General features: G+C 39.1%; 1 protein-coding gene across 3 annotated transcripts in view; it reads left to right on the plus strand.

The window, feature by feature from the left end:
- The window catches only part of ITGA9 (integrin subunit alpha 9), a 217,531-nt gene that overhangs the window by 184,485 nt on the left and 17,991 nt on the right, over positions 1-15,055 (plus strand). The window contains exons 24-27 of one of the 3 annotated variants that reach the window (XM_048075533.2): positions 1,471-1,596; positions 2,190-2,309; positions 3,981-4,082; positions 5,331-12,075. In XM_048075533.2, coding sequence (XP_047931490.1) covers positions 1,471-1,596; positions 2,190-2,309; positions 3,981-4,082; positions 5,331-5,348 — 366 coding nt within the window. In that variant the 3' untranslated portion in view covers positions 5,349-12,075. The other 2 variants (XM_048075532.2, XM_066992239.1) reach the window with 2 other exon arrangements.

Here is a 15,055-nt window from a genome sequence, read left to right on the forward strand (position 1 = left end):
AGAAAATCTAATCATTTAGAGGAGAGAGGACCAGATTTATGTTGCTTCATGTCAGATAATTACTTTCAGTCTTTTGAGATATTTCTGCTTTAGCTTGTTCTTACACTGTGTTTATACAGGATGTAAAGAAAGACTATTTAGAAAGCACGCCAAAAGCTCAGATAGTGCAGAAGCTCATACTGTTCTCTCTATATCTCTTGCATGAATCTAATGACATCTGTCCAAATGTCTGGTAATTCAAATTTTCAGGAAGAAAGAGCAGGTACTGAATAGATCTTGACTCTGCTGTTCTTGATTTAACATAAACCTTCTGGTAGATCTGGATCTAATTCCCATGTGAAAGTTCAAAGAAAATAAACGTCAGTGTGCTTTGTGTATCTCTTAGATACAATAAATAAAGAAAACTCATTCCAGATGATCTGAACAAGTACAGAACATCATAGTCTTAATTTTCAGTTGATCCCAAGAAGACTGTAAATGTTGGGTAGCTACTTGTGTCTGTATCTAATGGGAATGTAAGAACAGATTGTGTAAAGACAGGTTGTGAATACATACTTCAAAGAACAGATTATGAAGAGTTTGGGGGCCAGTGAAGCAGAAAAGCTACATCCTACCAAGAGACATGGCCATCACTTGTCTGGAAGATAGCATTTAAAATCTAGATAAACCTGTGTTTATTTTTTGGCAACACCTTGGGTAACTCAGCTAAGAACTGCTAATGTGCAATTGGATGCAGAGCACGCAGTAATTTCATAACTGTAGCAAATTTTTTTTTACCTCTTTCAAACATTTATGGTTTAAGTAAGACAGAAGTTTTCATCCTCAGAGTAGAGGATGTGGGGACATTAACAGCAAGATACGCAAGAATATCACTTGGTGGTTTGTGGCAAAAACTCTCCCTCACAGCTTTTAAGGATGGGGAACAGGGGAAATTTGCTGATACTTTATTGTCATAAATTGTATTAAATTCCAGTAGATTTTCTTCAGTAAATATTCATAAGCAGAAAAATGTAAGAAAGATTTTCTAGTGGAAGGTTATCTTGATTGAAGATCATTTTATCAAACCTTGGTACACTTCACTAGCTTCATCTGTTTTTCTAGACAAGTGAATAAGCTAAAGATGCTTTTTTTTCATTATTTTTGTACTATTTATGCTGAAGGTAGGAGAACAGATGTGGTGTCCAGGATTGTGCATTTACACAAAGATTTCATTTTGTTCATGTGTTCTGATAAAAACTGTGAAAATGTCAAGATGGCCAAAGCATGAAATGATACAGTTGAAAGAAAGGTAGTACAAAGGGCAACACAACTGACTTAAAATTGGTATGTGGCTTGTCTTTTTTTGACTCTTAATATGAGTACAGACATCCAACTCAGATGTAGGTGCCTTCTTTGGACAGGTTAATCCTGTCTTCTTGTGTCTTTTATTGTAATTCAGAATAATAATTGAGAGTATAATTGTGCTTGCAGGTTGGTCAGGACAAAGGAAACTGCTCTTTTCACAGAAACCACAGTCCTTGTGTTGTTCCTCAAGAGAATGAAAATATTTTCCACACAATATTTGCTTTTTTCACAAAGTCTGGCAGAAAAGTATTGGTAAGTCCACCCGTGACAAATTTAAACATACAGTGCATATTACAAAATGTTTTGCAAAGATCAGCATGAAGAACTAAAGCATACAGTTGACTAGAGCAGCTGCTGTATATAAACTAATACTGATGTGGGGGGATACCTAGTTATGTTTGGGATATCCAGTGATTTTAATTATCTGATTTTTAAATGGATAGAAGGAAGGGGAGGTATCTGAAGTGGCAGAGTGCAATTGGTAACCAGAGCCCTTGCTCCCATACTTTGCTGAAGGCAGGTGGGGCTGCAGGGCCCTGTGCCATGCTCAGAGCCTGCCTTGGATCTTAGATGCTGCAATTAATCTGCCTTGCTTTCATGCAGGTTTTGGTACCTAGCTGTCTTCAGTCTTGAAAGCTGCTGCAATTTCAACGCAGGAGATCTGGGTAGCAGATTACCTTGCAGCTTACCTTGCCTCTTTTAGTCATAGAATCATAGAATATCCCAAGTGTGAAGGATCTTTGGTGTCCAAGGATCATTGAGTCCAGTCAGCTGGAGTGTTTGCAGTCACACAGTTTTCAGTGATTTCCTCCTTTGCCTAACAGCTTTTTCCATATTTTCTATAGGACTGTGAAAGACCAGGCAGGTCCTGCTTGATTATACGCTGCAACTTAAGTTCACTAGCAAAAGCAGAGTCTTGTGATATAAGTATTTACACGCTGCTGAACACTGAAATACTGAAGAAGGTATGTGCTTCCTTCATCGTTTGTCTTAAATACCAACTCGAGTATGCTTATGTGCATCAGCAGACTCGAGATATGCATTACTCTTTCTGTTTACTAGTGTGTTATAAAAAAAAATCACAGTGTCAAAGAATACAGATCTATTTATTAAGTGTGCATGGAGGTGTTAATCCTAGTTCTTAGCCATTACCCATTATGACAGAAATAAATTAAGTTCAGAAATTTATACATTGAGAAACAACAAATGAGGTCCTTAATTGTATGCATGGTGTTAAGGCTAGGGAATTCTGAAAGTTGAATTGATTTCTGAAAGTTATTATTCTGAAAAATGAGAAGTAGACTAAGTGCATGTAAACTGTGACAATCTATCTATCATTCCCTCTGTGTAAACAGCGATGTGGCAATTTTTTGTAATTTTTTTTACTTCAAATGATTATTATTCAAAGAAGAGGCATCACAACCATATTAATGCTGAGCTTGATGTTTGTGACAAGAAACAAATGGTTGCAAGTTGATTCCTGTCTTCTGTGAAGCCACTGAATGAAATAGCAAATCTTTAAAATTTCTAGTGATTTACTGCATTTGCCCTGTTTTTCTGTACTTCGAAAAAATGCTGACTGTGTAGTTATGGCAAGATGTTGTGAGATTATTAGCATATAAGAGAATCAGAGGAGAAAGCTGATAATATGGACCTACTGAAGTAAACCTGTCTTTGATAGCAGCTAGATTAAAAACATTGGAGGGACTCCTTATTAGAGAGCAGTTTCTAAAGCAATACATAGCTCTGAGTTTTACCAGCTGGAACCAACCATATCTGCTGATTTTTTGTCCATATTTGAAAGCAGAAGATAGAAGAAAGGCAAGAAGTTTCAGGTATTTGTTAGCAAGTAGCATGTAAAATGTGCTTCTGGGGAGTTCGGTCCTAGGAATAGTCAGGATTCATCCCACCTTTAAAAGACATACAAAGCTTACCCATGTTTTTGGATCAGTATCACCAACATGTGCCATTTGCTACCTATCATCTACCCTCCCCAGGGTGAACAGCATTTGAATGACTAACCTATGAATTAAAATATTTTTTGGAACGTGTCTGTTAAAATGCAATGAGTAAAATATAAGAGAAACATATATTAATATGGGGAGATATACATTGAATATTTAAGATATTTGCAGTGCAGAAATTCAAATAATTAAGTAGTTTTTATCTTGGGTTATATTTGAGTCTATCCCAGCTTTCATGTATGTTTTTTCTGTTCATTTGAAAAACATAGAACTTTTGGTGGTTAATATTGAACTTGTCTGTAGTGACTGGCAATGTTCTGTCTTTTGCTTTTGTGGTAAAAATTGGGAAACAAACAAAAAAACAACAGCCAAATATGAATGATGTGTTTAAAGTTCAAATATGAATGTTATGTTTAAAGTCCAACATACCTCATTTTATTCTAACCTGACATAATGTGCTTTGTTTTGTCTGTCTATTTTATGAGTGTAAAGTATATTTTGTCAAAGCAGGCTTTTAACCAGTATAGTACTTAACTGTCAACTCAACCTACGCTGCATGTTATCTCTATGTATTTATCACACTGGCAAATGTTTGATGTTTTTCTTTTGAGGTCTCTTGGTGATTCCCTCCACCCCACCCCAAATGCAGTTCTTCTTGTTCTTTCTTTTCAGGACAGTTCATCAGTCATCCAGTTTGTCACAAGGGCGAGGGTGCAGGTGGACCCTGACCTCAGAGTTGTAGAGGTGCCCAATGGGAGTCCAGAAGAAAAGCCAGTAAGTAAATGAGCCTGAAGAGAAAAGTTTTCTGATTCCAGTGGGCTGGGTATCATTAACAGCACTATGCAAACTGGAATTTGCATCTGGGCATGGGCTTGGCTAGCCGGTGAGAGTGCCCAGATTTTGTCTGGCTAGACTAACAGTGCAGCCAGCCTTGCCTCTGTGGTTTTGTGGTTTTGTTCACTGTGATAACCACAATATTGTGAATGATGTTACGTGGAGTAGGAGAATCTGTGTTGTACTAGCCTATGAGGAATTTGTGCCAAAATTAGATTTAGCTTCCTGCTCTGAGGTTGATGTCTGCTTTAATCTAATTCAGATTTTTCTTGAAAAACTAGTAGAGTCTTAAAACCCCAGCAAAGCTTTTTCAAATGTGCCAATAGAAAATATTTAGAAATGTTAATGATATTTTGGGAGCTGTGAAAATGGGCAAGGAGGGCTAAATTTACAGAGATTCATTGAACTATTCCTTTGTGCTGAGCTGGTGGAATTCATGTACAACCTGATACTGCATTTTGTGTTAATCTGCATGAAGCTGGATTGAAAATCGAAGGGGAAATACTGAAGTTCAAAGTGAATTTACTTTGTAGTTTTGGCTGTAAGTAAAGCTCTACAGGGCCATATTGATTCTTATGCTGAAGAAGAAGAAGGTGATGAGTTTGGTTTCCTACTACCAAGTTGCCTAATGCTTATGCATGAAAATTGGACAGAGGGCCATACTCAAATTCAGCTTTCTCTTTGCCTGGAGAAATTTATAAGTTTCATTTCCTATTTCTATCTCACATGAGGATCAAATTCAATTTTTCCTCTTACCGTGTATTCTTGGAACATAATCTAGGTCCTACCTCTGTTATCTTCTTATTCTCAGTGACTGTCATCACCACCAACTCATACAACCATTCTCTCATAGGCTTCATTAAAGTGAGTACTCTTGAGGTTTTAGTATGAGAGTATTGAGTTCAAACCACTTTTGAAAGAAACCGACATGCTGTATTAGAGCATTCATCTAGGAGATACTGGATTTTAAACACCAAAGGCAAAGAAAGAATTGAGCCTGCATCTTACTATATTTAGTCTGAAATCAGAGACACTGCTACAGTGACCACTTTCACCATCATCATGTCTGCAACCTTGTTCACATTTCTTTTTTTAACCTTTGATTTTATTAGAACTGTCAGGGAAAAAAAAATTCTTTTGTATGACAGGACCCCATTTTCCCTTTCTGTTTTATTTATTTTTTGTCAGGTTTCTGGATCATTCTAAAGAACATTGAAAAAAATAGGCTTGGCAGCTGACCTGAAAAATGTATCTAGCCTTCCCTGGGAATGTGCCTTATAAATGACCTGCAGCCTTGACTGCTAATGCATTGCTAGATATCTCTTTAGTTCTGCAGCTAGCACAATCTTGCAAATTTATGGCAAAACTTCATTAATGACTGAGTTAACACTTGACTGTGATACCCATGCACCAGTTGAAGTAGGAGAAACCAAGATCTCTCTGCCAGATATTTTGATTTGTAAGTGATTTTGGAATGTCAGAATGATAGCTGCAGTGTCAAATGTGTGGGATTGCTATTTAATGTTCAATATTTAGAAATGCTTTTATCCAGGAATGTAAGCTCTGCTGTATGTTGTTGTTATCTAATGCTTGGAGGAAAAAAATAAAAACTACAACATTATCCTTTTCCTGTTCCCGGAAAGCCTTTCATCAAGCCTTGAGTTGCAATGATTATGAAGTACGCTGTATGTGCTGGAAAGCTAGATGAATCTTCACACAAGAGCTTGCTCCTAGTTCCTGGGAAGCCCAAGCTGTAAAGGAGCATGCTTGAGATGTTGTAGCCATGTAACATCAATTTGTAATTTAAAGTCTTTTCTAATGTGAGTGCTATTTGCTTTCTCCTTTATGCTATTTCCATATGTCTGTTGGCTTCTCTATTGCTGTATGTTTTGCATACAGTCATGTTAAGGGAAAAAATTTAGATGTGGTTTGGCTCAAGGTATTCATTTTTTTCCCTGCTCTCTTTTCTTGTGGAATGAAGAAGGGAGCAATACTTGTTGCAAGCCACAGCTATTCCGCTGGAAGTAGAAACAGGAGAGAGAAAATGTCTTTGTTCATATTCCTCCCTTCCTTTTAAAAATCCCATTATGTTTTCTTTTCATTGACCACAGACTGCTGTACCATATCCGTTTGGATAATAGCTCCTTCTGAACAGTTGTGCATAGACTTCCTTTGAGTCTGTTTATGAAAGTGTTCCCTAACAGTGAAACACGTTCTCTTAGAGACTTTATCATGGTAAATTTGAAAAGGTCTCTTTGCTGTCTACAACTGAATGTAAACTTATTAAACCTATTTAATCTGTCCTTTAGAACCAGCTGCCCTTACTTCACTGGGCACTTTTACAATTTAGTGTATAATACCAGAGTGCAAAATATCTATATAGAAGACAAAAGGAAAAGGGTGAATTATATTTAAGATGCTAGTTTAAGAAGTACCAATGGTGGCAGGACCACCCATATAAATATCAGTTTTGTCATGAACTCCAGTACCCTACTTTTAAGGGAGATGCAAAAGCTTATGTAAATATCTGTAAGTTGGGTACCAGGCAGTCTTTGAAATGAAATGTTCAGAAATAATTTCTGTGGATTTGGATATGGTTTGATGTGATTTGGGATAATGTATTTTCTCTCTCTGTTTACATTAGACTACTTAAATTCATACTGGATAAGTCACATGAAGGTGAACAGAGTTTAGATATCTCTTTGTGATGACAGTTGTACTAACATGAGTATATATTGGCTGAAACTGATGCATGATGCGTTCAGGAGACATACTTTCTTTTCTCAAGCATTTGGGTTTCCACGAAGGTTTGGCTCTTTTCTTCTGTGCATGTGAGGCAAAACCAACGGTAAGTTCCATGAGACCACAGTGGTCAAATACCAGATCCAAGGGTTCACGTCCTGTGTGCTCTGCATTTGTGCAGGAGTGCTCTTCTGAAGCAAAACAACTGCCTTCTGTGAATGCTGGTGTGGAGGGATGAAGAGACTGGATTTCACTATGTCCAAACCTGCTAAATACCTTCAAGTGTCTGTTGTCAAAGTGAGAGAATGCAAAGCTGAGTAAATGAAGGGAGAGCCCCAACTAAAATGCACGCAGTTCCTGCAGCAAAATGCCCTGTAAAAAGCTGCAGGTTCCCTGCTGCTGATTTAAGCTGTCTAGTTTTAGGCTCAGCACATGTACATTTCATTAAGCCTTTGAACCGTTCTCTCCTCCTGGGTAATGTTCACTGTTCTCTCATTTTCTGACCAGTCACCCCAGGATTAATGCAACACACGCAAGTGTTTTTTTGTTCAGGATTTATGTTTGTGATGATATGCAAATATATTTGACAGAAAACAGCAAAAACAAAAAATGATAAAAGTTTATTGCATGAAGACCTACAGCATGTTCTGAGAGGTCTTTATATGCATAAATATATATGCAGAATGATTTAAATGCGTATTTCCAAGCCTAAGCTTTAGCTGTCTACCTGAGACTGAACTTGGAAGACTCCTACCATTGGCCTGTTATCCATGTTGGGATCAGAAGGAGCAGGCTGCGGTACTCTGCCTGAATCTGGATGGGACATCCCAGCCTTTTTTAATGCACATGGAAATACCTCCTCTTCTCAGCAATCCACTACCCTCACCCCCTTGCCTTTTAGACGTACTGAGCATTTTAGGCACCTGTTCTCTCCAGCTTACCTTTGAGACGGATACAGCATCCTACCTAGCCTGGCTGAAGCCAGATGTGAGCCTTTTGCAGAAGCTGCGAAGCCCCCTTTCTAGCAGGTTATTTGCAGCCTTTTTGTTTTCACTGGGCTTTGTTTTTGTTTTCTTGTTTTACCTTTCCATCTGTTACTGTAACAATCCCTTTAGAGATTGTTTTGTCTTTACTGTGCAGTCTAGCAGGTTGAAACACAGAGTTGAGTAAAGGAACAGAACTATACAGAAAAACAACAAAATACAGATAATTTCATGGTGTTAGACACAAACAGGTAGCAAGGATACTTCAGGTCTGTATTCCTCAAGAGCTTCCAAGTTTTTTGTTAGTAAATGTAAATATTTATAGATAACACATACTATAGATATAATGTGCATATACACATGTGTACGGATGTGTGTGAGAATTATGTCTTTACTGGAAGTCCCCTCAAGTATACTGGCACTTGAATAGACTAGTCCGCCAGCAGTGCAGCGTGGTTTGAAACACCAGAAATATTTTGGGTGATAATACAGAAATAAAATAGTGTTTTTGATAAACCCATGCCTCTCCTGGTGCTGGGCTTCGTGATACAAACACATAAAATTCAATCAGTGTGGATAAGCAAAAAGAAATGCTTTTTAGGAGGGAGAAAGGAACATTTTACAGTTACTCATTTCTAACCAAATTTGCTGAGTTATGTTTCTTGTCTTCCTGAGTCCCAGTGCAACAACGTGCTCCTATTCTGCTAAGGGCTTAAGCGTAGTATGAACTTCAGGTATTTTTGGATTTCCTGCTCAGTTAGGTTGTAAAGCTCTTGCCTATGTACTTTACTGAAATAAGACACTGAAAACATATCTGATCCTTTTTGATTTATTCACTAAGACTATCAGAATATAACAAGTGATTGGCACAGGTAGAAGATGCCATTGTCCATACACATTCAACCTTTTAGAAGTCGCTGGTAGGGTGCAGTTCTCCATTAATTTACAGCAGGGCAATTACGTTGTGTAAAACTTGATTGACACTTGAGCTACCTGCAGCTAAAAGGCGGACTAAGCTGCCTCCCAGGCTTTCCTGCTTTCAGATCCCACTAGTACAGCGTGAAATGCAAATGATAAATATGAAACTAAAACTCCTCATACATTGTCAAGACAACTGTGTTTTTTGTGGCCTTTCCCTGGCGTTTGGTCAGAGGCTGAAAACAAGCCTATAATCCACTCCATATTTTATGGCTGTTGCATGTACTTTCTCCAAACCAGACGGCTGCCGCCCCCACTGCCCTCTCAGATGCTTTCCCACACACAACCCCTTATCCTTCTGCATCAGTCCCTGTTATCACTCCCATCTTCTCCACAAGTCATGGCTGTGGGATGTACGCTAGGCTAGGCACTGCCTTGTGCTCCCTGTCCTGTCAGCTGCCCCACAGGGGCTGTTCTGCTGCAGTGGCTGGGACGAGGAGGCCAAGTTTGATCAAGGCTTGCTTTCAGAGGCTGTGCAATGGTCCACAGGTCCAATGGCAGGCAGTGGCTTGCGAATTTCTTTTCAGTGACATCACCGTCTCTGCCTTCAACCTCCTCCTCTCCAGGATGACTTGCTTCCCTCCCTTCCACCACTTACTGTACTGATTCTTCCCTGACACTCCCAGCATGTGATGAACACAAACCAGATGCTCCCGGTCTGGTTGGTTTGGGACTTGGTTGGTTGGTTGGTTTGTTCATTTTTGTGTTTTGTGTTTTTTTGGCTGCTTTGTTTTGTTTGTTTCTTCAGCAAAACTCATTGCTGTGACTGCATATTAATGCAGGCAGTTTTTGATGGCTTGAGAGGGATAAGGGCATTAAAATGCATGACATCTCTGCTCCTTTCCAAACCACAAAGCCATGAACAGGGTATTTTTTGTGCCTGTCAGTTGATTCCAGACTGCTAGAAGGCAAACTGATAAGAAGCTGTTGTTACTCTCAGCTCTCTCAGTTATGATAGCTTGATCTGTGACTGTGTAAGATAGAGCCAAGCTATTCTAGCCAGTGCACTTGAAGCCCCAGATGTGGGGCTTTTGCTGTAGAGATGATGTATGATTTGCTCTCTGCAGCTCTTACTGTGTCTATCTTTTGGCACCACAGGGTACAGGTCTACTGTGCTGGAGGCTGTGTTATGTTAACATTTACTCCCCGAGTAGCGGAGAGAAGGCACCACCTCATCTTGCATCCAGTGACTGTTTAAAAGGTCTCCTTTCACTGAAGATGACAGTGTGTAATCTGTTAGAAGTTTATTGTTTTTTTTTTCCTTTAGAGTCCTAAAGGAAAATAACATTATTGCCTTATCATCTAAGAAATAGTCATCTGACTTGTCTTTGCAAGATGGATGCTAACCGTAGCCTCTGTGAGAAATGGACTGCCACATCAGGTCATCTTTCCAAGCTGGCTCAGAAATAGGAGGAAGGCACAAGATTTGTCTTTGATCTCTCCGTCTGGTATTTCCCTTATGTAAGTCTTGGCTCTGAGGGAGACTCTGCTGCCTAGGAAACTTTCTCTGTTCAGTAAGATATCTTAAAAAGCTTGACAAAGGCCTTGTGCTGATGTATGAAATGCTAAAATGATTGTTTTTCTCAGAGAACTGGTCCATGTTTGAGAGCTATTTTGAGCATTGTAGTACTGGTTATATGAACATGTTTGGAAAATGCTATCTATGTATAGTAGCATTCCTGTCTATTTGTTGTTTTCATTTCTTGTTGTCATCAAATACCTGACAATGTCTCATTGACAGAAAAAGCAGTGCATGTGAATCAGCTGTATTCAAATTCCTCCAGCAGGAAAGTTGTGGTCTTAATCAACGTTAGTCTGTGAAACTGAGATGAAGGATCTTTATGAGTACTTCTTTATGGGAGCACCATGACAAAATGTAGCCCAATCCATTTGTTTCTGTCACATCTGTGCCTTTAATTTTTGGGGGTGTTTGCTGAAGTTGGGTATGCTTATAGAAACAGAGAAATGTCTGTTAGAAGGACCTCTGAGGGGCCATCTTCTCCCATTTCCTCTTCAAACCAGGACTGTTGCCCACAGCAGCTCAGGATCCCCATGGCTTTGCCTGAGGCTTGGAAACCTACAAGGATGGAGAACCCAGAGCCTTTTTGCGGCCTCTTCCAACTTGGGGTTGCATAATTGTATCTGACTCTAACTCCTGGATTTTCATGTGCTTTTAACTACCTTTTTTTGTTGTTGTTGTTTTGTTTTGTTTAAAACATTGATTTAACAATTCCTATCTGTGAAAGGGTTTGGATGTTTTTCAGCAAAGATGAGGTTTATGAAGGAGGGAGGAAAACTCGCTACTTTACCTTCCAAAGCAAATCAAACCAAAGCCAGATAAAGCAAACGTGTACTACCTTAAAAAAAAAAAAAAAAGCCTCTCTGCATTTGTTGGATATTAAATTGCAAAATTTAACAAAGAAATAGCCAACACTGACAACTCTTTTTGAGTTTTCCACTGAGGAGCTGATTTTGATTGAAACAAGAGACTGGAAATTCACACAGTGTATACCTGTGGTATAATCTGCTCCCATTTTCTTCTTAGAGCAGGCAGTTAAGGAGAGCACTTTGTAGGATGTATTTCCCTGTCATACATGCTGTACAAAAAGAGAGAAGAGAACAGCAGGGGACTGCTCTTTGCATTCCCAGAAGAACTCACGATTGCACGTGCCCTTCCGTCTTTTCCTACAATGCATCTTGTGAAGCACAGCAGGGACTATACATATGCAATAGGGATATATGCAAGTTGTCCCTTTTTGTGTGTGTGTGTGAAAAAAGTTAACACGCTTAGCATACATGAGTGTTTCATGTGAAGCATTGGGGTGTTCTGTGGGGCTGGGAACATGATAATTAAGGCAGACCCTGCAAGGTGTCATGTCAATCCCTGCCACTCCAAGGCTTGCTGTTTTTCATGCAAAACTGCACTTTTGGTGGCCCAGCACCAGAAGAAGCTCAGTGCCTGGAATGGGATGGAAGAGCTGGAAGAGTAAGGGTTATTTTGGAGAAGGCTCTGATATCCTTTGGATTGAGCACATGGCTACTCAAATTCCACTTGAAAGCTTTAAATCCCTGCAAAAAATAGACAGAAAGCATGAAATTAAGGGCACATTCCATATTTGTTTGACAGACGAAATATGATCAGTGAGGCCACCATCCAATATATTTAATAAGATGAGTACAAGAGAAAACGATGCAAGTTCCAATCATAAAAATATCTCTTTCTAATTGCTTTGTAGGTGGTCTTTGAGGCTTTACACAATCTGGAGCCTCGTGGGTATGTTGTCGGATGGATCATTGCCATCAGTTTGCTGGTGGGAATTCTCATCTTCCTGTTGCTGGCTGTGCTGTTATGGAAGGTAAGGTAACAGATGCAGCGTAAACACTGAGGCTAGTCCTAGGAAAAAAGCTTGAATTTGTCCATGCATTTAATATCCATTTGCTTTTGGAACTAAATAATTGTCCACTCCATTACAGAAGTTGTCTGCCAGCAAAAATACTTTCATATCTAGGCTTTTGTGAGGGACAGGGATAAACTCCTCATGGAGAGAAGTGGAAAAGTGGATTCTTTGGGGCTTGAATATTAAAACTTAAAACCTCCACTACAGTTTCAAGATGGAGGAGGATCCCTCTAGAAACCTGCCGTTATCTCACACTCAGATATATGGTACATCTCCATGGTTTTCTGATGACTGAGGCACACTGATGTCAACAGGGTTTCCTGAAAATCAGGTCAGTTTTGCTTTACCAGCTAAAACATCGGGTGCATGCCTAGCAAGAACCACTTTGTAGCTACCACTTTCAAGAGGTAAAGGCCTGGAGGAGAGCAGTATCTAGGAATAATTCTTTTAGATCTCTCAGAGAAAGAGTTCCAGATGAGTAAAATGCATTACCAGAGCAAAAAGTGCCATGACTTGTTAAAGCCAACCTTCACACAATCTCTGATAAGACATAATTCTTGTACCCAGACACGGTTACATGGCAAAGCTGGGCTGATGCTGACACTCAGCAACAGCCATCTGGTGTGGTAAGTATAAAGGCTAAGGAGCTTTGAGTGTTTTCATTCCTCAGTTCTGTCTTACCAACCCATAAATTTAAAAGGTCATGGTCAAGGTCAGGGACTGTCTTTGAGAGACGTAAATCTTGAATGCACACGTGGGAACAAGTCCAACCCTAGTTTGCTTCCCGTGGCAGAGGTCCAGGAGCCCAGTTCACAATGTTGAGCAGCATGTGTGCTGCAGGCTTTGCTCACCGGCTGTGTCGGGACTGTAGGTCGCAGCCACAGTGGGCTGCAAAAGGATATGTCACTGCAGGTGGGAAGGCTGTAAAACAGATTTACAGACCTGGGCCAAAAACTGGTCATGAGATTCTAGCTCTATATTATACAGATATTTGTATAGCTGTTATAGATTATAAATCTACTTCATAGAATATTTAGCTTTTACATGGATTATAAATTTTAAACATTATATAGTCAATTTTGAAGATTTTTTAAGCATATACTGGCCAGGTCAAAATAGAGCATTCTTTACAATAGGCTATAGACTCCAGAATATCTTGTAATTTCTATTTTTCTGGAACATGGGAAATGCTTTTGCTTTCTGTGGCAGAAAGCAGGGAAAAAAAAAAAAAAGAAAACCACGAAATTGCGCAGTTATGGTGGCAGACCAATCATGAGATTGGAAAAAGGTGCATTTTCTCAAGGTATAAAGGCACTTGGTGAACTGTTTGAAAACGTGCAAGGTGAGAAGAGTAGCACTTTTCACCATGAGTCTTCATGAGAATCTGACACAAGTTGATTTGTTGGTCTGTACTAGACTTTATACAATACTTTGTTCTCTGGTGTCATCTTGAGACTTGAGCCCTTTTGAATGTTATCAGGATTGTTCAAATACTCATGAAGATGCTGACATTTTGCTTCATGAAAGTTTTTTTTGTGAAAGTTCTGAGTGACAAGAATAAATAAGTACAATTAATTCTAGTCTTTTACAGCCCTTTCTGCTGTATGCAGATGTTAAAATGGTGTAGCAAAGCAAGGTGAGATGGCATACCCAGAGTCCTATGGCAGAGATGGCAGTAAAAGCCAGGCTTCATCAGCTGCACTCCATTGAGCTGCATGATTGCTTAAGTAGCCAGTAACTTATGGTTTTCTTTTAAAGAAAAGTGATTAAAAGTGTGTAGCTGCTAGTATCAGCCAGTGTTTTCATTTAAATCTTATTTTGGGTCATAAAAATATAGAAGTAATACTTAGCACTCACTGTTTTCTCTATTTATTAATGTTACTGGCAATATTAAACTTGTCTAAGATAAAACTGACATGGGAAAGTTGCAATCCTACAGAAGAATCTTAATTGTCTGATTGTAAATATTTGTTAGACAAAATTGGCCAAGTATATCCTACAGTCATGCCTAAGTTTCATGTTTGAAAAAGTCCAAGAAAAGTTACATTAGAAGAGGTTTTTTTTGTTGTTGTTGTTTTTTAATTGTGGAATGAAAGAACAGTGGTGAATTAGGTGGAGTTTGGGGCATTGCAGAATTAGTAGCAAGAACTAGAAATGACACACGTTTTAGGACGAGTACAAATTAAATTGTATATTTATTAAGAAACTAACTAGAGCTTGGCCGTGGTCCTGGATGGTAACAGTTCACAAAAAAACAAAGTAGGAGCTGTAGCAAACCCATTATCGGGGAACTGAGTGCTGGCAGCAGCACCTGTGTCTCAGCTTGGCGTGGAAGGTACCTTCTCGTTGTGTAGTCGATTGTGCCTTGAGTGTTGCAACACAACAGGCAAGTCCTTCAACACAACAGCATTTCACAGATGGAGTGAGGAGCTACTTGCAGTTGCAAAAAAATATTGCAGTACATGTAAACATTTCATGTTACATACTGCTTGAATTAATGGTGTTAGCAGGAATGAGCTCTCAGGGAAATTCCAGCCCTAAATCCTACTTTGAATCAAAATAAAGTTATTGTGCATACCGTAAGATGAGGATGGTAATTGTTTCATTATTTGTAGATCTAAAATTGCCCAGCTTAGGGGCCCATGTCAATGGAAATGATGTTAAAGGCCTGGTTATTTCACTTCAGTGAAAGCTTATTTATTTACATGCAAGACCACAGCCATGTTTATACACACATAACAAGCCCTTTAGCATGAGCTTGATTAGTTTTTGACTGGCTTTGCTTCTCTGCTCGTTTATTTTAGTACTTCAT

Source organism: Anser cygnoides, chromosome 2 (genome assembly GCF_040182565.1).
Source record: "Anser cygnoides isolate HZ-2024a breed goose chromosome 2, Taihu_goose_T2T_genome, whole genome shotgun sequence".
Classification (NCBI taxonomy): Eukaryota; Metazoa; Chordata; class Aves; order Anseriformes; family Anatidae; genus Anser; species Anser cygnoides.